The sequence below is a fragment of the Camelus dromedarius genome, chromosome 16, assembly GCF_036321535.1.
Source record: "Camelus dromedarius isolate mCamDro1 chromosome 16, mCamDro1.pat, whole genome shotgun sequence".
Lineage (NCBI taxonomy): Eukaryota > Metazoa > Chordata > Mammalia > Artiodactyla > Camelidae > Camelus > Camelus dromedarius.
Window position 1 is genome coordinate 27,639,214 of NC_087451.1, and position 14,732 is coordinate 27,653,945.

Here is a 14,732-nt window from a genome sequence, read left to right on the forward strand (position 1 = left end):
CTCCACTGCTGGTGGGAATGTAGTTTGGTGCAGCCACTGTGGAAAACAGTATGGAGGTTCCTCAAAAGACTAAAAACGGACTTACCATATGATCCAGCAATCCCACTTCTGGGCATATATCTGGAAGGAACTCCAATTCGAAAACATACATGTACCCCAGTGTTCATAGCAGCACTATTTACAACAGCCAAGACATGGAAACAACCTAAATGTTCATCTACAGATGACTGGATAAAGAAGATGTAGTATATTTATACAACGGAATACTACTCAGCCATGAAAAATAATAAAATAATGCCATTTACAGCATCATGGGGGGACCTGGAGAATGTCATTCTAAGTGAAGTAAGCCAGAAAGAGAAAGAAAAATACCATATGCTATCACTCATATGTGGAATCTAAAAAAAAAAAAAAGACAAATGAACTTATTTACAAAACAGAAACAGACTCACAGACACAGAAAGCAAGCTTATGGTTAGCAGAGGGGAAAGGCATTGGGAAGGCCTAAATTGGGAATTCGAGATTTGCAGATACTAAGTACCATACATAAAATAAACAACAAGGTCCTACTGTACAGCACAAGGAATTACATTCAATATCTTATAGTAACCTGTAATGAAAAAGAATATGAAAAGGAATATACGCATGTGTATGTATGACTGAAACATGATGCTGTGCACCAGAAATGTACGCAGCACGGTAAACTGACTCTACTTCAATTAAAGGTGCCAGAACTTGGAGGGCATTATGCCAAGTGAAATAAGTCAAACAGAGAAGGCCAAATATTGTAAGATATCACTTACCTGTGGGATCTTAAAAAACAGCAAACTAGTTATTGCACAACAGAAAAGAAAGAGACTCACAGATGTAGAGAAGGAACTCTCAGTGACCAGTGGGAGAGGGAAAGGGGAGGGGCAAGATGGGGGTGGAGGGTTAAGAGGCACAAACCATCAGATTTGTCCCTGACAAGCTACCAGGATATATCGTACAACACAGGGAACTTGGCCAACATTTTGTAATAACTGTAAGTGGAGTGCAGCCTTTAAAACTGTGAATCACTGTATTGTATACCTGTAACATATAATATTGTGCATCAACTATATTTCAATTTAAAAATATGACATTGTAAAATAAATACATAAGTAAAGGTTTTAAAGGTGCCAGAATTAGTTTATTGATTAATTTTTCATACTTAAAAGAAAAGCTAAGCTAGAGACTGAACTTGACAGGGCGGGCTAGGCCGGGCGGCAGAGACCACTAAGTCCTGGGAGCCCACGTGTTCGCATCCCACTGCAATGGGCCCGGTGGCTCCGCTGTAAGTAGCGAGTCCAGAACCCAGACTGCTTCCTTTTTTTTTTTTTTTTGGTGGTGGTGGAGGAGATAATTAGGTTTGTTTATTTTTTTTTTTTAGGAGGAGGGACTGGGGATTGAACCCAGGACCTCATGCATGCTAAGCACGCACTCTACCACAGAGCTAGACCCGCACCCCCTGGGTTGCTTCTACCTTCGGGGCCCAGCGTGTTGTAGTTTAAGTCACCCTCACATCATCTGGCAAAATGGAGGAACAAGAAGAAAGTCAGATGAAGGCGAAAAGGAGACTCACCACCCAAGCCCGGGAGGGACATGAACTCCCCAGGCTTCACTGGCTTGAAGAAGCCCCACAGCCACCATCACAGGCAGGGCAGCTGGACCACGTGAAGAGGCAGGAGCAGGGTGCGCGGGGGGGAAGGTCCTGGGTCTCTGACGGCCCTGGTGGCAGCTGTGGTGTCATCCCTTGCTCGCCATCATGGGAGCAATGAACTCCCATGGTTTCAGCCAGCGTCAGTCACCTCGTCTGCAGCTGGGATCGCACGTCACTGACACGGAGTGTGAAGCAAGGTCTCTGAGCACAGTTCACGGGGAAGAGAAACTAAATAAAGGAAAATGAAAAAGAACAAGGTCCCACTGCGTTGCACAGGGAACTACATTCAACACCTTGGAATCACCTAAAATAATGAAGACTATGAGAAAGAATCTATATACAAATAACTGAATCACTGTGCTGTACACCAGACACTAACACAACATTATAAATCAACTATACTTCAAATTAAAAAAAAAAAAAAAAAAAGGAGGAGGAGGAGGGTGGGGAGGGTAGAGCTCAGCACTAGAGCGTGCGCTTGGCATGCATGAGGTCCTGGGTTCAATCTCCAGCACCTCCATTAACGAAAAGGTAAAAATAAAGGAAAAAAAGAAAAAAAGCAGGGACATGGCAGGAAGGTGCCTCGGCTCGAGAGGGCGGCTCTGCTGCAGAGTCCAAGCTTGCATTGCTTGCCCCAGGACACGCCGAGCAGAGACGTGCTGGGGCAAGGGAAGCCGGCAGGCCGAGACGATGGTGAGATGCGCCAGAGACCATCTTCCCAGGGTTAGAATTCAGGCTCCTTTTACGCTAGAAGATGAAAGGGTTAAGGGCTGGTTCCAGCCAGACTCTGGAGGGGACGAGTTCATTTCTTCATCCCAGCCTGGTCAGGAGGTTTCCTGTGAGCTCAACAAAGTTATTTTAGCTGAACGCTTGTTACCCAGGAGGCAGGGTTCCCAGACATGGGCCATTGTGTGTCATTTAAGCTAATAAGCAACACCCTTTTCGTGAGTAACTTCTAATAGGACACAGAGGCTCTTCCCAGTCACAGCTCCCGCACGCCACCTGAGGTTATGGGGGGTCAGCAGTCCTTCGTCTTTTAAGAGGAGCAGCGAGAAGCACCTGCACCCTGAAAAGTTGGCCAGGACAGCAGATCTCTCCGAAACTTGACAGATGGGAATGTGTGGCATCAGGGTGACTCCGCCGTCCATGCAGGATGGGTGCAGACCTCGTCCAGAGCCACAGCTCTGCCCAGCCCTGCCGACGGCATCCTGCCCGCCCAGCTGAGCACCTGCCCGCCCAGCTGAGCACACGCCCGCCCAGCTGAGCACACATGCTCTGGCCCCGCCGGCCCTTGAGGCAGCTTTCCTTTCATTCTCAGACCACAGTTGTAACAGCTGCATTCAAGTCTTGCTTGGGGGGGCCCCGACAATTGTTGATTCGGTTTAGAAAAGCTTCATTGTATGTGGGAGCAGGCAGGAGAAGCTGAGGATTGAGCAACCTGACCTGCAACCCCTCCTCACCCCCAAGAAAGTTATCCTGGACCCAAGAGCAAGAGCAAGGTCCTCAGCTCCAGGCTCAGTGCTGGGGGCCCTGGGCCTCCAGGCTGGGGTCAGCTCCCCCCCCAGAAGGCTGTGGGGCCCCCCAGGCCCCGGGGCAGGGCCACAGGGAGCTCGTGCCCCCTCCCTGGCTCTGCCCCCCTGCCGGCCACTCAGGTCTAATTCCAGGAGTGGCTGAGGTGGCTTTCTCCAGCAGCATCACCTTACAGGCACCCAGGGAGCTTTTGTGCCTCAGGAAAAGTCTGCAACTCTCCTCCCCTAGAACTTCCCATGACCAAGAGCCTAATCTCTCGGCAAAAGAGAACAGCCTCCCGTCTCAGAGCCCCACCAGTCACGCTATAATCCCGTGATATGGGGGTGGGGTGGGCAGGGACCGCAGGCTTTTTCCCATCAGAGAAGCTGTCGGCTCCCCCAGGGGCAGGTGCCGATCCCAGGGAGCCAGGAGCCTCTGGGGAGGGGGACCCCTGCCAACAACCCCGGCCCTCAAGCCTCTCTCTCATTTCTCCAAAAGCCTGGGGTCAAGCCAGGAACAAGTCGGCTTCCCAGAGGGCAGAGCCCTCCAGAGCGGGGCCAGGGCTTCCAGGAGGTGGGAGATGCAGGCGGGGGCGGGATGTCCTGAGGACTGAGACTCAGCAGTGAGTGGTCCTCCCCCAGTCCGGCCACATCAGCTACTGCCGGGCACGGCCCTCCGCCCCTGGGCCCACTGCACGTGGAGTCCCCTCCCTGCATGTCACTGTCCCCTCCGAGACTCTGAGCCCCGATGGCAGGGTTGGGACTCAGCCCTGCTGGTGAAGAAAAGAGCCAACAAGCACAAGCTGACATGAGAGGGACCAGGAAGGGTGGCCCCAGCTCGATGGCGGGGCCACAGGTAGTGGCCCAGGTCCTCAAGGGAGGCGTGCAGAAAGCCCTTCCTCAGGGTGCCGTGAGCTCAGACCCCTCTAAACACACACGCGGTGGGGGGTGCGCATGGCAGGAAGGGCCCCATGCTGAGCCACAGACACTCCTGGAGGCGAGGCCACCCCCCCACCGCGCTGGGCTCCTGGGGCAGCCTGAGCCTGGGATCCCCCTCCCTGCGGACAGACCTGGACAGCCACGCCCCCGACAGACAGGGTCAGCTCAGCACAGTGGCCCTGGCTGGCTGCCGGCTACACAGAGACTGTCTTGAGAGCTGGAAGGACCAGCACAGTGTCCGGGAAAGCAGGGGTGGGAGGCCTTAGATCTCTTCAACTTCCTCATTGCCCAGAAGAAGGCAAAATATGCCATCGAGGTGGCCCTTGGGTTCTCTCCCAGAGGGTGAGCGTTTCCCCAGGCCCACCCACGGGGACCTCCTGTGTCTGTGTGTCTCCCTGTGTGTGTCCCCATGTGTGTCCCCTCTTGTGCGCACACACAAGCGGTGACGGGAATGGTGACCTGTGCCCAGTGACCTGGACAGGTTTCCTCTCCCTCCCAGGGTCCCCTCCTGCTTTTTCTCAGCTGCACCTGCCTCTTGCTTCCTCCAGGAAGTCCCCCTGCAGTGCCTGAGGCCTGATGCTGCCCGGGGAGTTAAACTCCACTCGAGGATTCTTGCCCTGTGTCAAGAAGGCCTCGCTGTCAACAGCGCTTTCTTGGTCACAGCCCTGTGGACAAGAACAAGCCACTTCCACCCATCTGGGACATGGGCCAGATGAGGAGCCAGGGGTGGGGGCCTTGACCGCTGTGAGGGTAACCCGCAGCCCTGCTCCTGTTCCCTGCCCCGCCCGCTCGACTGCAGGCTCCCTGCGCAGACGCGGGTCACGGCCTGTGCTCTGTGCAGCCACAGCGTGTGGCTGTCACCCTCGTTTTAGGGTGTGTCGTTCGTTCATTCACTCTGCAGACACATGCTGGAAGCATCTCTCACAAGTGCCAAGGAACAGGGGGTGCAGAGGACGCAGGTGATTGCAAGGCAGAGGGAACATGAGTGACTGAGTGGCCAGAGGGCTGAGAGTCAACACCTGAGGTGCCAGAGCCCAGAGGGGGAGCCCTCACAGGAGCTAACACCCCAGCTGAGCCCAGAAGCCAAGAAGTTGGAGGGGAGCCTGGCAGGGAGCAGAGGTGGCCTGGCCTGGGGGAGGGGGACCTGGGGACATGGTCAGACCAAAGGCTCCCAGTGCGGTAGAGCCAGTGGGCCTGGTGGGCACCGGGCAGGAGCAGTGGAGGATGAGGAAGGGTCTGGAGCAAGAGGGGGCCCTGGGCTCAGCTTGACCTGCAAGAAGGGGCAGCGCCAGGATGGGTCACAGGAGCCCAGTAGGTCCCGCTGCTCCCAGACCCCTGTGCTTGGAGACAGGCTTGGTTTCCAGGCCCAGAGGGTGCGGCCCGTCTCCCAGACACCCAAGTTCCCACAGCTGGCTAGAGTGACCCACCAACCTCAGGAAAGTGTGGTACCTGTGATCAGTACCGTAACAGAAGGATTCAGCACTCAGCTGAAGGAAGAGACGCAGAGGACAGAGTCTGGGAGGGTCCAAACACGAGCCAGACTGCAGCCAGACGTGTGACAACACACACGGAGTACTGCCCCCGGGGAAGCTCGTGGTGTTTGTATTGCTGTGGTACTCACTGGGGCCTTACCTCCTTCTGCCCATGTGGCTGGCTGTCCTTTAGACCCAGCCGTTCCCAGAGGTCAGAAATGACACGCGCTTTCCCGAAGCCCCGAGCACAAGTCGCACTTTGGGCCATCAGGTGGGCAAGACCCCCAGCAACCAAGACGCTCCCATTAGGCAGGCCATTGTGGGGCCCAGAGATCCCACCCCAGGAGAGCAGGCCAGGGCCAGACCTCTCTGAGCAAAGCTAACCCATCAAACACACTGGACGCAAGAGAGCTGCGGTTTTGGCACACAAGCTAGTGCACGTGGGCCCAGCCCCAGGGAGGGGCTCGTGGCTTGCCCCGTGCATCGTGGACACGGAGCGTGAGCCAGCGTACGGGGTCGCTCCCTTTGCTTCAGGCAGGAGCACACAGCTTTCCTTTTGGAGACTCAGATGAGCCCGCGTCAGGAGCCAGGGGAGCTGGGGCGAGGCGGTGGGGGTGCCTCTGCACACCCTGGCCTCAGGCAGCCCTGATCCCCTCCAGCTGCTGCCCTGGGGTGCAGGCACCCCCTCCCCTTCCCCCTCGCCTCAGGCCCATAGCCTCTGACCCCAGGGCAGAGAGCAGCCTTTGAGGGACAATTCTGGAGGTTGAAGAACCCAGAATCTCAAGAGCAGAAAACCAGTCCGCAGTGCAGTGTGGGGCCAGTGTCGGAGCTGTGCTGGCTGTGGGGTGTGTGCTGGGCGTGCGGGGTGTGAGGCCCTCTGCCCCTCTCCTGGGGCTGGCTGGTACCCACTTGCTGGAGCAGTGGGTTGTGTCCTCCACAAGGTCTCCCAGCCCCGGAGCCCGCCTGGTCATGTGCCCTGGGCTCCCAGCTGACACATCACAGGGTAGGGTGGTCGCCTCTAAGAGCCCGGGGGGAGGGACATTCCCACCCAAGGCCTGCATGAGGGACCTGAGAGCATCTGGGGTAGCCGCAGAGGAGATGCTGCTTTGCTGGGGGATACTTCCAAAACCAGACTCAGCATCTCAGCCTGAATCACAAGCAGAATTCCTAACCCAGCAGGGACCATGTCCTTAAAGCCGCAGCATCAGCTGGTAAGGAGTGAGCCTGGGACAGTGGGATGGGGGCCCGCTCTGCCGTGCTGAGCCTCCTCTCCCAGTGGAAGCAGCCCTTCCAGCCCCCTCCCTGGAGCCCAGTCTGGGCCACTTTGCCTGAAGAACCTGAAACCGCCACCCTGAGGTCGCTGCCTTGCAGGGAACCGCTGGTCCTTCAGAGCACCCAGCCCTCCGCCTCTCCTGCTACAAACCCTCAACCAGACTCAAGTCTCAGGAGGGCCCAGGGGGTGACAGATGCAGTGAGACCCACAAAGGGCGTGAGGCACACACCAGAGGAACTGCGTGGCCTTGCTGACTTATATCCACAGAAACAGGAGGAAATCGTGTGGAAGGAACAGAAGGTCGCATGAAGCTGGCTGTGGGCACACTGAGCAGAGCCACCCATCCTGTGGGTGACTGCAAGCAGCAGGGTTAGGACTCTCCGGTGCGCTCAGTTCGTCACCCAACCTAGACCCCAGGGTGCAGTCGGGGTTGGCAGGTGTAGGGGGCCAGCCTTGAGCACAGTGTGCCTTGGCCATCACCCAGGGGCACTGGCCCAAGGCTGCAGGGGCCAGCTCCAGGCCACCTTCCCCCAGCAGCCAGGAAGGGGCATATTACCCACACCAGGGTTTCTTTTTAATTTATTTTCCAAAACCAAGGATGGAGCTTCTGGCTGGCATCTTTGGGTTGTGGGTGAGGAGGGTGGCCCCTTCCAGGGAGGCAGGTTTCTGTGTACAAGGAAGCAGTGCAAGGCGGCCTGGTGCTGCCTGCCTCGGGCCAGCCCACACACCACACCCCACTGCCACCCAGCCCACTCCAGCCCAGGCCTATAAACCCTCCACGCCTGCCTCTCCTGTTGGACAGAGGCTTGGAGTTGGCATCATGTAGCTGAATTTCAGTGGCCTTCGGGCCCTGGTGACAGGGGCAGGGAAAGGTAGGTGTGAGCCGGGCAAGTGGGGGTGTGGGAGAGGCCAGACCTGAAGCCTCACAGGCCCACGTTGGGGGTCTGCGTGTCCCTTCATGCCTGTCACAGCCTCTCCTGCCAGCACCTGCCCCCCGACTCCACCCACCGAGCCACAGACCCGGGCCTGGGCCGCTCCCCGCCACCCAGCAGGCCCCACTGGGACCGGACATGAGCCCCTCTCTGCTCAATGCAAGGCCCCTCCAGAAAGGGCAGCCTTCAGACTGGGCAGCCCAGGTCTCTTCCCCCAGCCTGGCAGGAAGGAGCTGCCCTCTGGGCCTCCCTTGGCCGGATCCCAGGTGCTGGGCCTCTGACCCCCACCACCTCCTGGGCCAGCACCCTCTCACTGCTCTTTCCTGAGCAGCAAAGCTGCAGCCCCCAGCCCCAGACTTGACCCAGACGTGTTGGGCCATCTGCCTGACAGTTGCACCCTTGCAGGGATTGGGCGCGACACTGTGAAGGCCCTGCATGCCTCAGGAGCCAGAGTGGTGGCCATAAGCCGCACCAACGCCGACCTGTTCAGCCTCTCCAAGGAGGTGAGGTGTGCAGCCCACTGCAGCCCAGGCCCGTGACCCTCAGAACCTGCCAGAACCATCCCTTTGGTCACTGGCCAATGCCTCCTCTCAGTGCCTCGGGATAGAGCCTGTGTGCGTGGACCTGGGTGACTGGGAGGCCACAGAGCAGATGCTGGGCGGCGTGGGCCCCGTGGACCTGCTGGTGAAGAACGCTGCCGTGGCGCTGCTGCAGCCCTTCCTGGAGGTCACCAAGGAGGCCTTTGACAGGTGGGGAGTGGGAGAGGAGGTGGACTGGGGAGAGGGCTGCTGAGGAGGCAGAGCGGGCATGGCCACTGTCTGTCTGTCTGCAATGCCCCTAGGTCCTTCGATGTGACCCTGCGCTCTGTGTTCCAGGTGTCCCAGGTGTGCCGGTGGGAGGGTGTGGCTTAGCACTGACGTGGCCCAGGTTGGGGTGTGCTGGGTGGGGTCAGGCTGCCCCCTCTCTTGGTTTCCAGATGGTGGCCCGAGGCATGATCGCCCGCGGAGTGCCTGGCTCCATCGTCAATGTCGCCAGCATGGTGGCCCACGTCACCTTCCCCAACCTTGCTGTCTACAGTGAGTCCCTCTACCCAGCCTGGACCCCCCCCCCGAACCCCACTCCATGCAGGAGCCGCTGGACTCCCGGGCTGGGCCGCATGCAAAACGGGCTGAATCCCTAAGGGCCCGTGGGGCTGCGCTCCGTCCACGGGCTCCACCAAGGGCGCAATGACCATGCTGACCAAGGCCATGGCCTTGGGCTGGGGCCATACAAGGTGCGTGTGGCGGCGCTGGGGGCGCCGGGGGCCCGGACCTGGGGGGGAACGGGTGGTGGGTAAGGCTGGGGGCTGGGGGCGAGAACTGGGCAGAGGGTGTCAAAGGTAAGTAGGGGCTGTGGGGCGAGGCTCGTCGGCCACCTGAGGCTGCCCCTCCGGCCTCCCAGCCCCAGATCCGGGTGAACTCCGTGAATCCCACGGTGGTGCTGACGGCCATGGGCCAGCTCCTCTCGGCCGACCCCGATTTTTCCCGGAAGCTGAAGGAGCGCCACCCGCTGAAGAAGTCTGCAGGTCAGCGGGGCTTCGCGGAGCGGCGGGCGCGGCTGGGGCCAGGCTCAGCCAGCGGAGCCGAGCCGCGCTGACCCCGCCCTCCGCCCGCCGCAGAGGTGGAAGACGTGGTCAACAGCATCCTTTTCCTGCTCAGCGACCGCAGCGCCTCCACCAGCGGCTCGGGCATCCTCGTGGACGCCGGGCACCTGGCCTCCTAGATGGCGCTGCGCCGGACGGCCAGGCGGATGACGCTCGGCCCCGCTCCCCGCCCCGCCGCGCTTCTACACCGGGCCCCGCCCCACGCCCGGCCACGCCCCCGGCCCACCCCTCTGCGCCCGCCACAGGGCCCGCCGCCTGCACCCCACTGCTCGGCTCCACCGGCCTGGGCTCCCCTTCCCGCCCCACTAGCACGCCCCACTTCCAGACCACAGTCCACATTTCAGGCACCCACACCCGCGCTGCCGTGAGACCCCGCCCCTGTCGCCCCCACCCACTGCGTCTTTTGCGGTGCGGGGTGGATTTGCCTAAATAAACGCAGGCCATTCTCCTGCAGCCGGCGAGTTCCCTGGGCTCTGGATGGGCTCGCCGCGACGCTGGGGAGGGGAGGGTCGGGGCTGAGGGGCACATTCACCTTCCAAGAAGTGAGCAGGTGGCCTATTCGAAGCGCACCCCGACACGCCCCCATTCCACCGCTGACCCTGCCTTTGAGCTGACTGGCCGCGATTCCTGGCAAAGGAAGAGATTCCTCATATCCACGTCCCTGACAAAACACCCAACCAGCTCTGGGCAGAGGACGGAGGGCAGCCTGTGGCCACCTTTCCTGACTGCACCTCTGGCTCCGTCCCTCAGCCCAGAGTCCTCGCTTTGACTGCTGCCGGCAGCAGAGGGGAGAGGGTCTGAGGAGGGTCTGGGGAGATGCCCTGGACCATAGGCCAGCCCTAGGGGAGATGGGACTGAACGCTTAGCCTGGGCGTGAGGAGCGGGGTGCTGGACCAGCACAGTTTATCCAACCCTGAGGAACCCAGCTCCACCTTGGGGCACACCTTCCCCCACAAGACCACCCACGAGAGGGCAGCCCAAGCTGGGGAGGGGTCCACAGCTGCTGCTGTACCTACTGTCCGTGGCCTGAATCTGGGCACAACAGCTCTGCAGCCTGAGCGGCTAGAGGGTCTTGCAGGTAGGGCCTGCTGGGATTCAGTTGTGCTTGCATGGGTCAAGGTCCTGAGTGTCACATGACTTCTGAGTGTGACGAGGCCTGAGCTGACCAGTCAGCTGGACTGGCACAGTGTCCAACCCTGGGCAAGAGGGCAAGGGATGAGGGACTGGGGTGGGGCAAGGGATGAGGGACTGGGGTGGGGCCCTCCAGGCACTGGTACCACTGGGCTGGGAGAGCAAAGGGCACGGAGCAAGGGTGAGGAGTGCTGAGGCCACTCTGGCCAGCTGCAGGGCCTCCTAAATCAAGGTCTGTGCCAAAGTTGGCTTGGGTCAGTCCAGCTGGCTCAGTGAGGAGCACAGACAAGTGAAAGGATCTGGACACCATTCCGGGGGCCAGGAAAAGCCAGTGCAGGGACCTGGGCAGATGGGCCTTTCAGGAAGGACAGGCTGGGGGCTGTCTCCCACCCTCAGCCTGGGGCAGGCAGAGGGCAGGGTCCAAGGTTAGAAGCAGACGGCAGGGTGTGCTGGGTGGCCAGGCGGTGTGGGCTGCACCACAGGGCTAGGTCTGGTAGGGGCTTGTTGGCTGTCCGCCAGGCGTTTCTCAGATCTGACTCTTGCTGGCCCTGGCCATCCTCTTCTCCAGACTGTCCACCTCTCTGGCCCCAGTGACCCGACCGCCCTGCAATCACCAATTCCCTACTCCTGGCCTCAGAAGGTTCTCAGGGCAGTGTTTCTAGACTTTCCCACCATGACCCACAGAACAAAGTAGGTTTTACAGGGGGAGCCAGCAAATACGTGGACACGGGAGCACACATACATCTGTAACTGACCCTAAAGCTGCAGGGCAATGTTTGCCTCTGCTGTTCACTGTGTACCCCAGTGACCCCAAGCCTATCCCCTCCCATCCTACCCATGTTTTTAAAGTGCTTGTGGCCTTCTGTGGGCTGGCCAAGTGAGCTAGAGTTTCAACTCCTTTTGAGGCTAAAGCCCACGGTCGTTGGTCTTGGCCTCTTCTTCAGGCTTATTGGGTTATCTAAACCCTTGCCCTCTGAGCACTACAAGGGAGCCGGCGTGAGCCACTCCCAGGTCTGGGGGAGGAAAGCATGCGATCCTTTTCACCAAACTTTTCTTCTCAGAAACAAAACAGAAAATGTTGGCACTGAGTTCTCCATTTCGCGTGTAGTTACACATTCTTTCTGCTATTAACTACCACACCTGTTTTTTTTCTAATAATCTTGGTAAGGGAAAAATGCTGGCAGGGTCAGCTAAACCAATTTAGCGCCCCGGGTAGAAGAGTCGCCACCCAGCAGCTTGAAAAACCCCGCCCCAGTGTCCGGCGGGGACCCTCCCCGCCTGCCCCGCCCCGGCCACGCCTACCGATTTCGACCAATCGCCTCCGTGGGCAGGCTGCTATTTGAATGTCCCCGCCTCCCGCCAGAATACCGCCCTGCGATTGGCCCGCCTCGCCCCGCCCCGCGCCCTCCTGGACCCCTGGGCTTGCAGTAGGGCGGCCGCAGTGTGCAGGGCTAAGCCGGACCTCATGGATCTGGGGCTCGCAGGGCGCCGGGCGCTTGTCACCGGGGCGGGCAAAGGTGGGCTGGGGTCTGCCAGGGGCGGACAATGGTAGGCTGGAGGGGCGGCTGGGGGCAGCTGGGGGCGGCCGGGGAGGGTTGCTCGCCCTGAGCCGCGCTCCCCGCAGGCATCGGGCGCGGCACAGTCCAAGCGCTGCACGCGGTGGGTGCGCAGGTGGTGGCTGTGAGCCGAACCGAGGCCGACTTGGACAGCCTGGTCCGCGAGGTAGGCGCCGCCCTGTCCCAGCCCAGCAGGGGGCGGGCGGGGACACGCGGGCGCCGGGCCTTGGGGCTCAGCAAGGACCCTAACCAGCCTCCCTCCCCGGGCGCGCCGCCTCCGTGGGCAGCTGACTAGTCGGGAGAATGACGACGCCCCCTGGATTTAGAAAGAGGCAGAAATGGCTGTCTTGCTGGCCAGGGGCCAGAGGCTCCCCAGGCGCAGGGAGGAAGTGGGCTGGCCGGAGGCGGGGCCAGGTTCCTGTTACCCAAGCCCAGAGTTGTCCAGAGGCCCAGTTAACTCCCTGTCCCCCGCATTAGCCTGGGATTCTGAGCCCCCAAAAGGTGACTGGCTCCTCTGGGCCCCGTAACCTCTCTGCTTGTGAGACTGAAAGGTCACCCAGATCCAGCCCCCCTCCGACTGGTGGCAGAGGCCCAGCTGTACGCTTTCTTGGAGCCTCTGGTAGATGACCTCCCCACACCTCACTTAGTGCCCAGGGGTAGAGCCTGTCTGCGTGGACCTGGGTGACTGGGAGGCCACAGAGCGAGCACTGGAAGGCGTGGGCCCCGTGGACCTGCTGGTGAACAATGCCGGCGTGGCACTGCTGCAGCCCTTCCTGGAGGTCACCAAGGAGGCGTGTGACATGTGAGCCAGTGAGGGTGGAGGACCCTGGGGGGAAGGGCTGTCCCCTGCAGCAGCAGCCCCTGTCCCTGACCAGGGTCTATCCATACCTACCTCCAGATCTTTTGATGTGAACCTTCGGGCTGTCATCCAAGTGTCCCAGGTGAGCTGCCTTCAGGGCAGGGGTGGGAATTGGTGGGTGACATTCTGCCTCATGCTCCCTCTGCAATTCTAGATCGTGGCCCGAGGCTTGATAGCTCGGGGAGCCCCAGGATCCATCGTGAATGTCTCCAGCCAGGCCTCCCAGCGTGCCCTGACTAACCACAGCGTCTACAGTGAGCCAACCCTGGCTGTGCCCTGCCCCCCGCCCCTCCCCTCAGGCCTGAGCACCCAGCTCAGGCTCTCCACACTCTGTCCCCCTTCACAGGCTCCACCAAGAGTGCCTTAGACATGCTGACCAAGGGGATGGCTCTGGAGCTTGGGCCACACAAGGTGAGCCCCGCTGGAAGGCCTCCCATCCCCCAGCCCACCTGCCCAGAGAGTCCCAGCCCACCTTGCTGACTTCCTGACTGTCCTGGGGCAGATCCGTGTGAACGCAGTGAACCCCACAGTGGTGATGACTCCCATGGGCCAGGCCAACTGGAGCGACCCCCAGAAGGCCAAGACCATGCTGGACCGCATCCCACTTGGCAGGTTTGCTGGTGAGTCAGGCAGGAGCCCAGCTGGGAATTATACCAGTAACCTGCTTGGGTGAGGGGTGGGAGGGCAGCTCCCTTCACCCACACCCTGAGCCCCACCCTGCCCGCAGAGGTGGAGAACGTGGTGGACACCATCCTCTTCCTGCTGAGTGACCGGAGTAGCATGATCATGGGCGCCACTGTGCCGCTGGATGGGGGCTTCCTGGCCACCTGAGCCCCCTCCACCCACACGTACTCCTGTTCCACGCTGAGCCCACCTTAACCCTCCCCTTCTCCATCCTTCCAATAAACCTGACTCTTCTGTCCAGCCTGCATGCTGATTCCTAGGCTGCTGTCGAGTGGCTGGAAGACACAGAGCTCAGGGGCTGAGTGTGGGAGTGAGTCCCAGATAGAGACGCCCATTCAACTCACATCCCAGGCCGGGCGGCAGCCTGGCTCCCCAGCCTGAGGTCTGCAGGCCTGGCTAAGTCCCTGGCAGGGCTGGGAGATGGAACTTTCCAGAAGGCCAGCTCCTAAGGAGGCTAGTGAATTTGACCAAGGATGGCCTTTGGCCTGGTCCAGAGAGGCCTCTGGGGTGGAAGCAGTAGTGTTTTGAACACAAACGTTGGCTGGGATTCCTGGAAGTCAGCGCATAAAAGACAGAAGTGAACTGAGGAGGCAGTGTTGGAAAGTCACTACTTTGTTGACTTGAGTGACTTCTTTGCTGAATCAGACGATGGTTTTCAACTACTGAGAACATTTCCTCAACTTTTTGAGTTATTCACCATGTACTGAACACAGGCACAGCACAAGCTCCAGCTGCAGAATTTGCCCACTTCCATGGTGTAGGTACTCCCACCTGTTTGATGTCCTTGAGGCGGCGCTGGGGAGAGACGGGAGCACCTCACCTCTGCCTGGTATCCCCACCACGCAGACACAGTAGCTCTAAATGACCCACCCGAAAGCACAGATAATAATGTACAAAAATAATTAGAAAGTGATGTGCTTTGAGCATTTGTTAAATTGTGTCTTTGATAGAACTAGTTGTAAGTTTATATAATTATTAACAATAGCTGCTTAAAAGCTGGCTAGCAAAATTCCTGAGGTTTAGCAGTCGGCTCAGAGACCCACAGTTTGGTAGCA

The 14,732-nt window shown here is 59.4% G+C and overlaps 2 protein-coding genes and 1 long non-coding RNA gene across 4 annotated transcripts; 2 read left to right on the forward strand and 1 right to left on the reverse strand.

Moving 5' to 3' along the window:
- Nucleotides 1-1,149: 1,149 nt before the first annotated feature.
- LOC116157854 (uncharacterized) lies at nt 1,150-10,631 on the reverse strand. Of its 2 annotated transcripts, none has more exons than XR_010384501.1 (3): nt 10,460-10,631; nt 9,980-10,074; nt 1,150-2,428 (listed from the first exon to the last, which is right to left on the reverse strand). It is a non-coding gene; the product is annotated as an uncharacterized LOC116157854 (long non-coding RNA). The 2 variants fall into 2 exon arrangements; XR_004142125.2 differs by having other exon boundaries at nt 1,150-1,909; nt 10,460-10,625.
- On the forward strand, nt 7,694-9,610 carry LOC105102236 (carbonyl reductase [NADPH] 2-like). The gene is given in 9 exon segments (XM_031469391.2): nt 7,694-7,745; nt 8,211-8,308; nt 8,400-8,554; nt 8,647-8,689; nt 8,782-8,881; nt 9,015-9,059; nt 9,062-9,078; nt 9,252-9,369; nt 9,463-9,610. Coding segments are annotated over 9 exon segments (732 nt in total). The 3' UTR covers nt 9,567-9,610.
- Nucleotides 10,632-11,963: 1,332 nt separating the features above from the next.
- LOC105102235 (L-xylulose reductase) lies at nt 11,964-13,917 on the forward strand. The gene is made up of 8 exons (XM_031469390.2): nt 11,964-12,095; nt 12,203-12,300; nt 12,782-12,936; nt 13,033-13,075; nt 13,148-13,247; nt 13,340-13,404; nt 13,496-13,613; nt 13,721-13,917. Exons 1-8 carry the CDS (start codon nt 12,044-12,046, stop codon nt 13,822-13,824), a joined length of 735 nt encoding a protein of 244 aa, XP_031325250.1. The 5' UTR covers nt 11,964-12,043; the 3' UTR covers nt 13,825-13,917.
- The last annotated feature ends 815 nt before the right edge of the window (nt 13,918-14,732 follow it).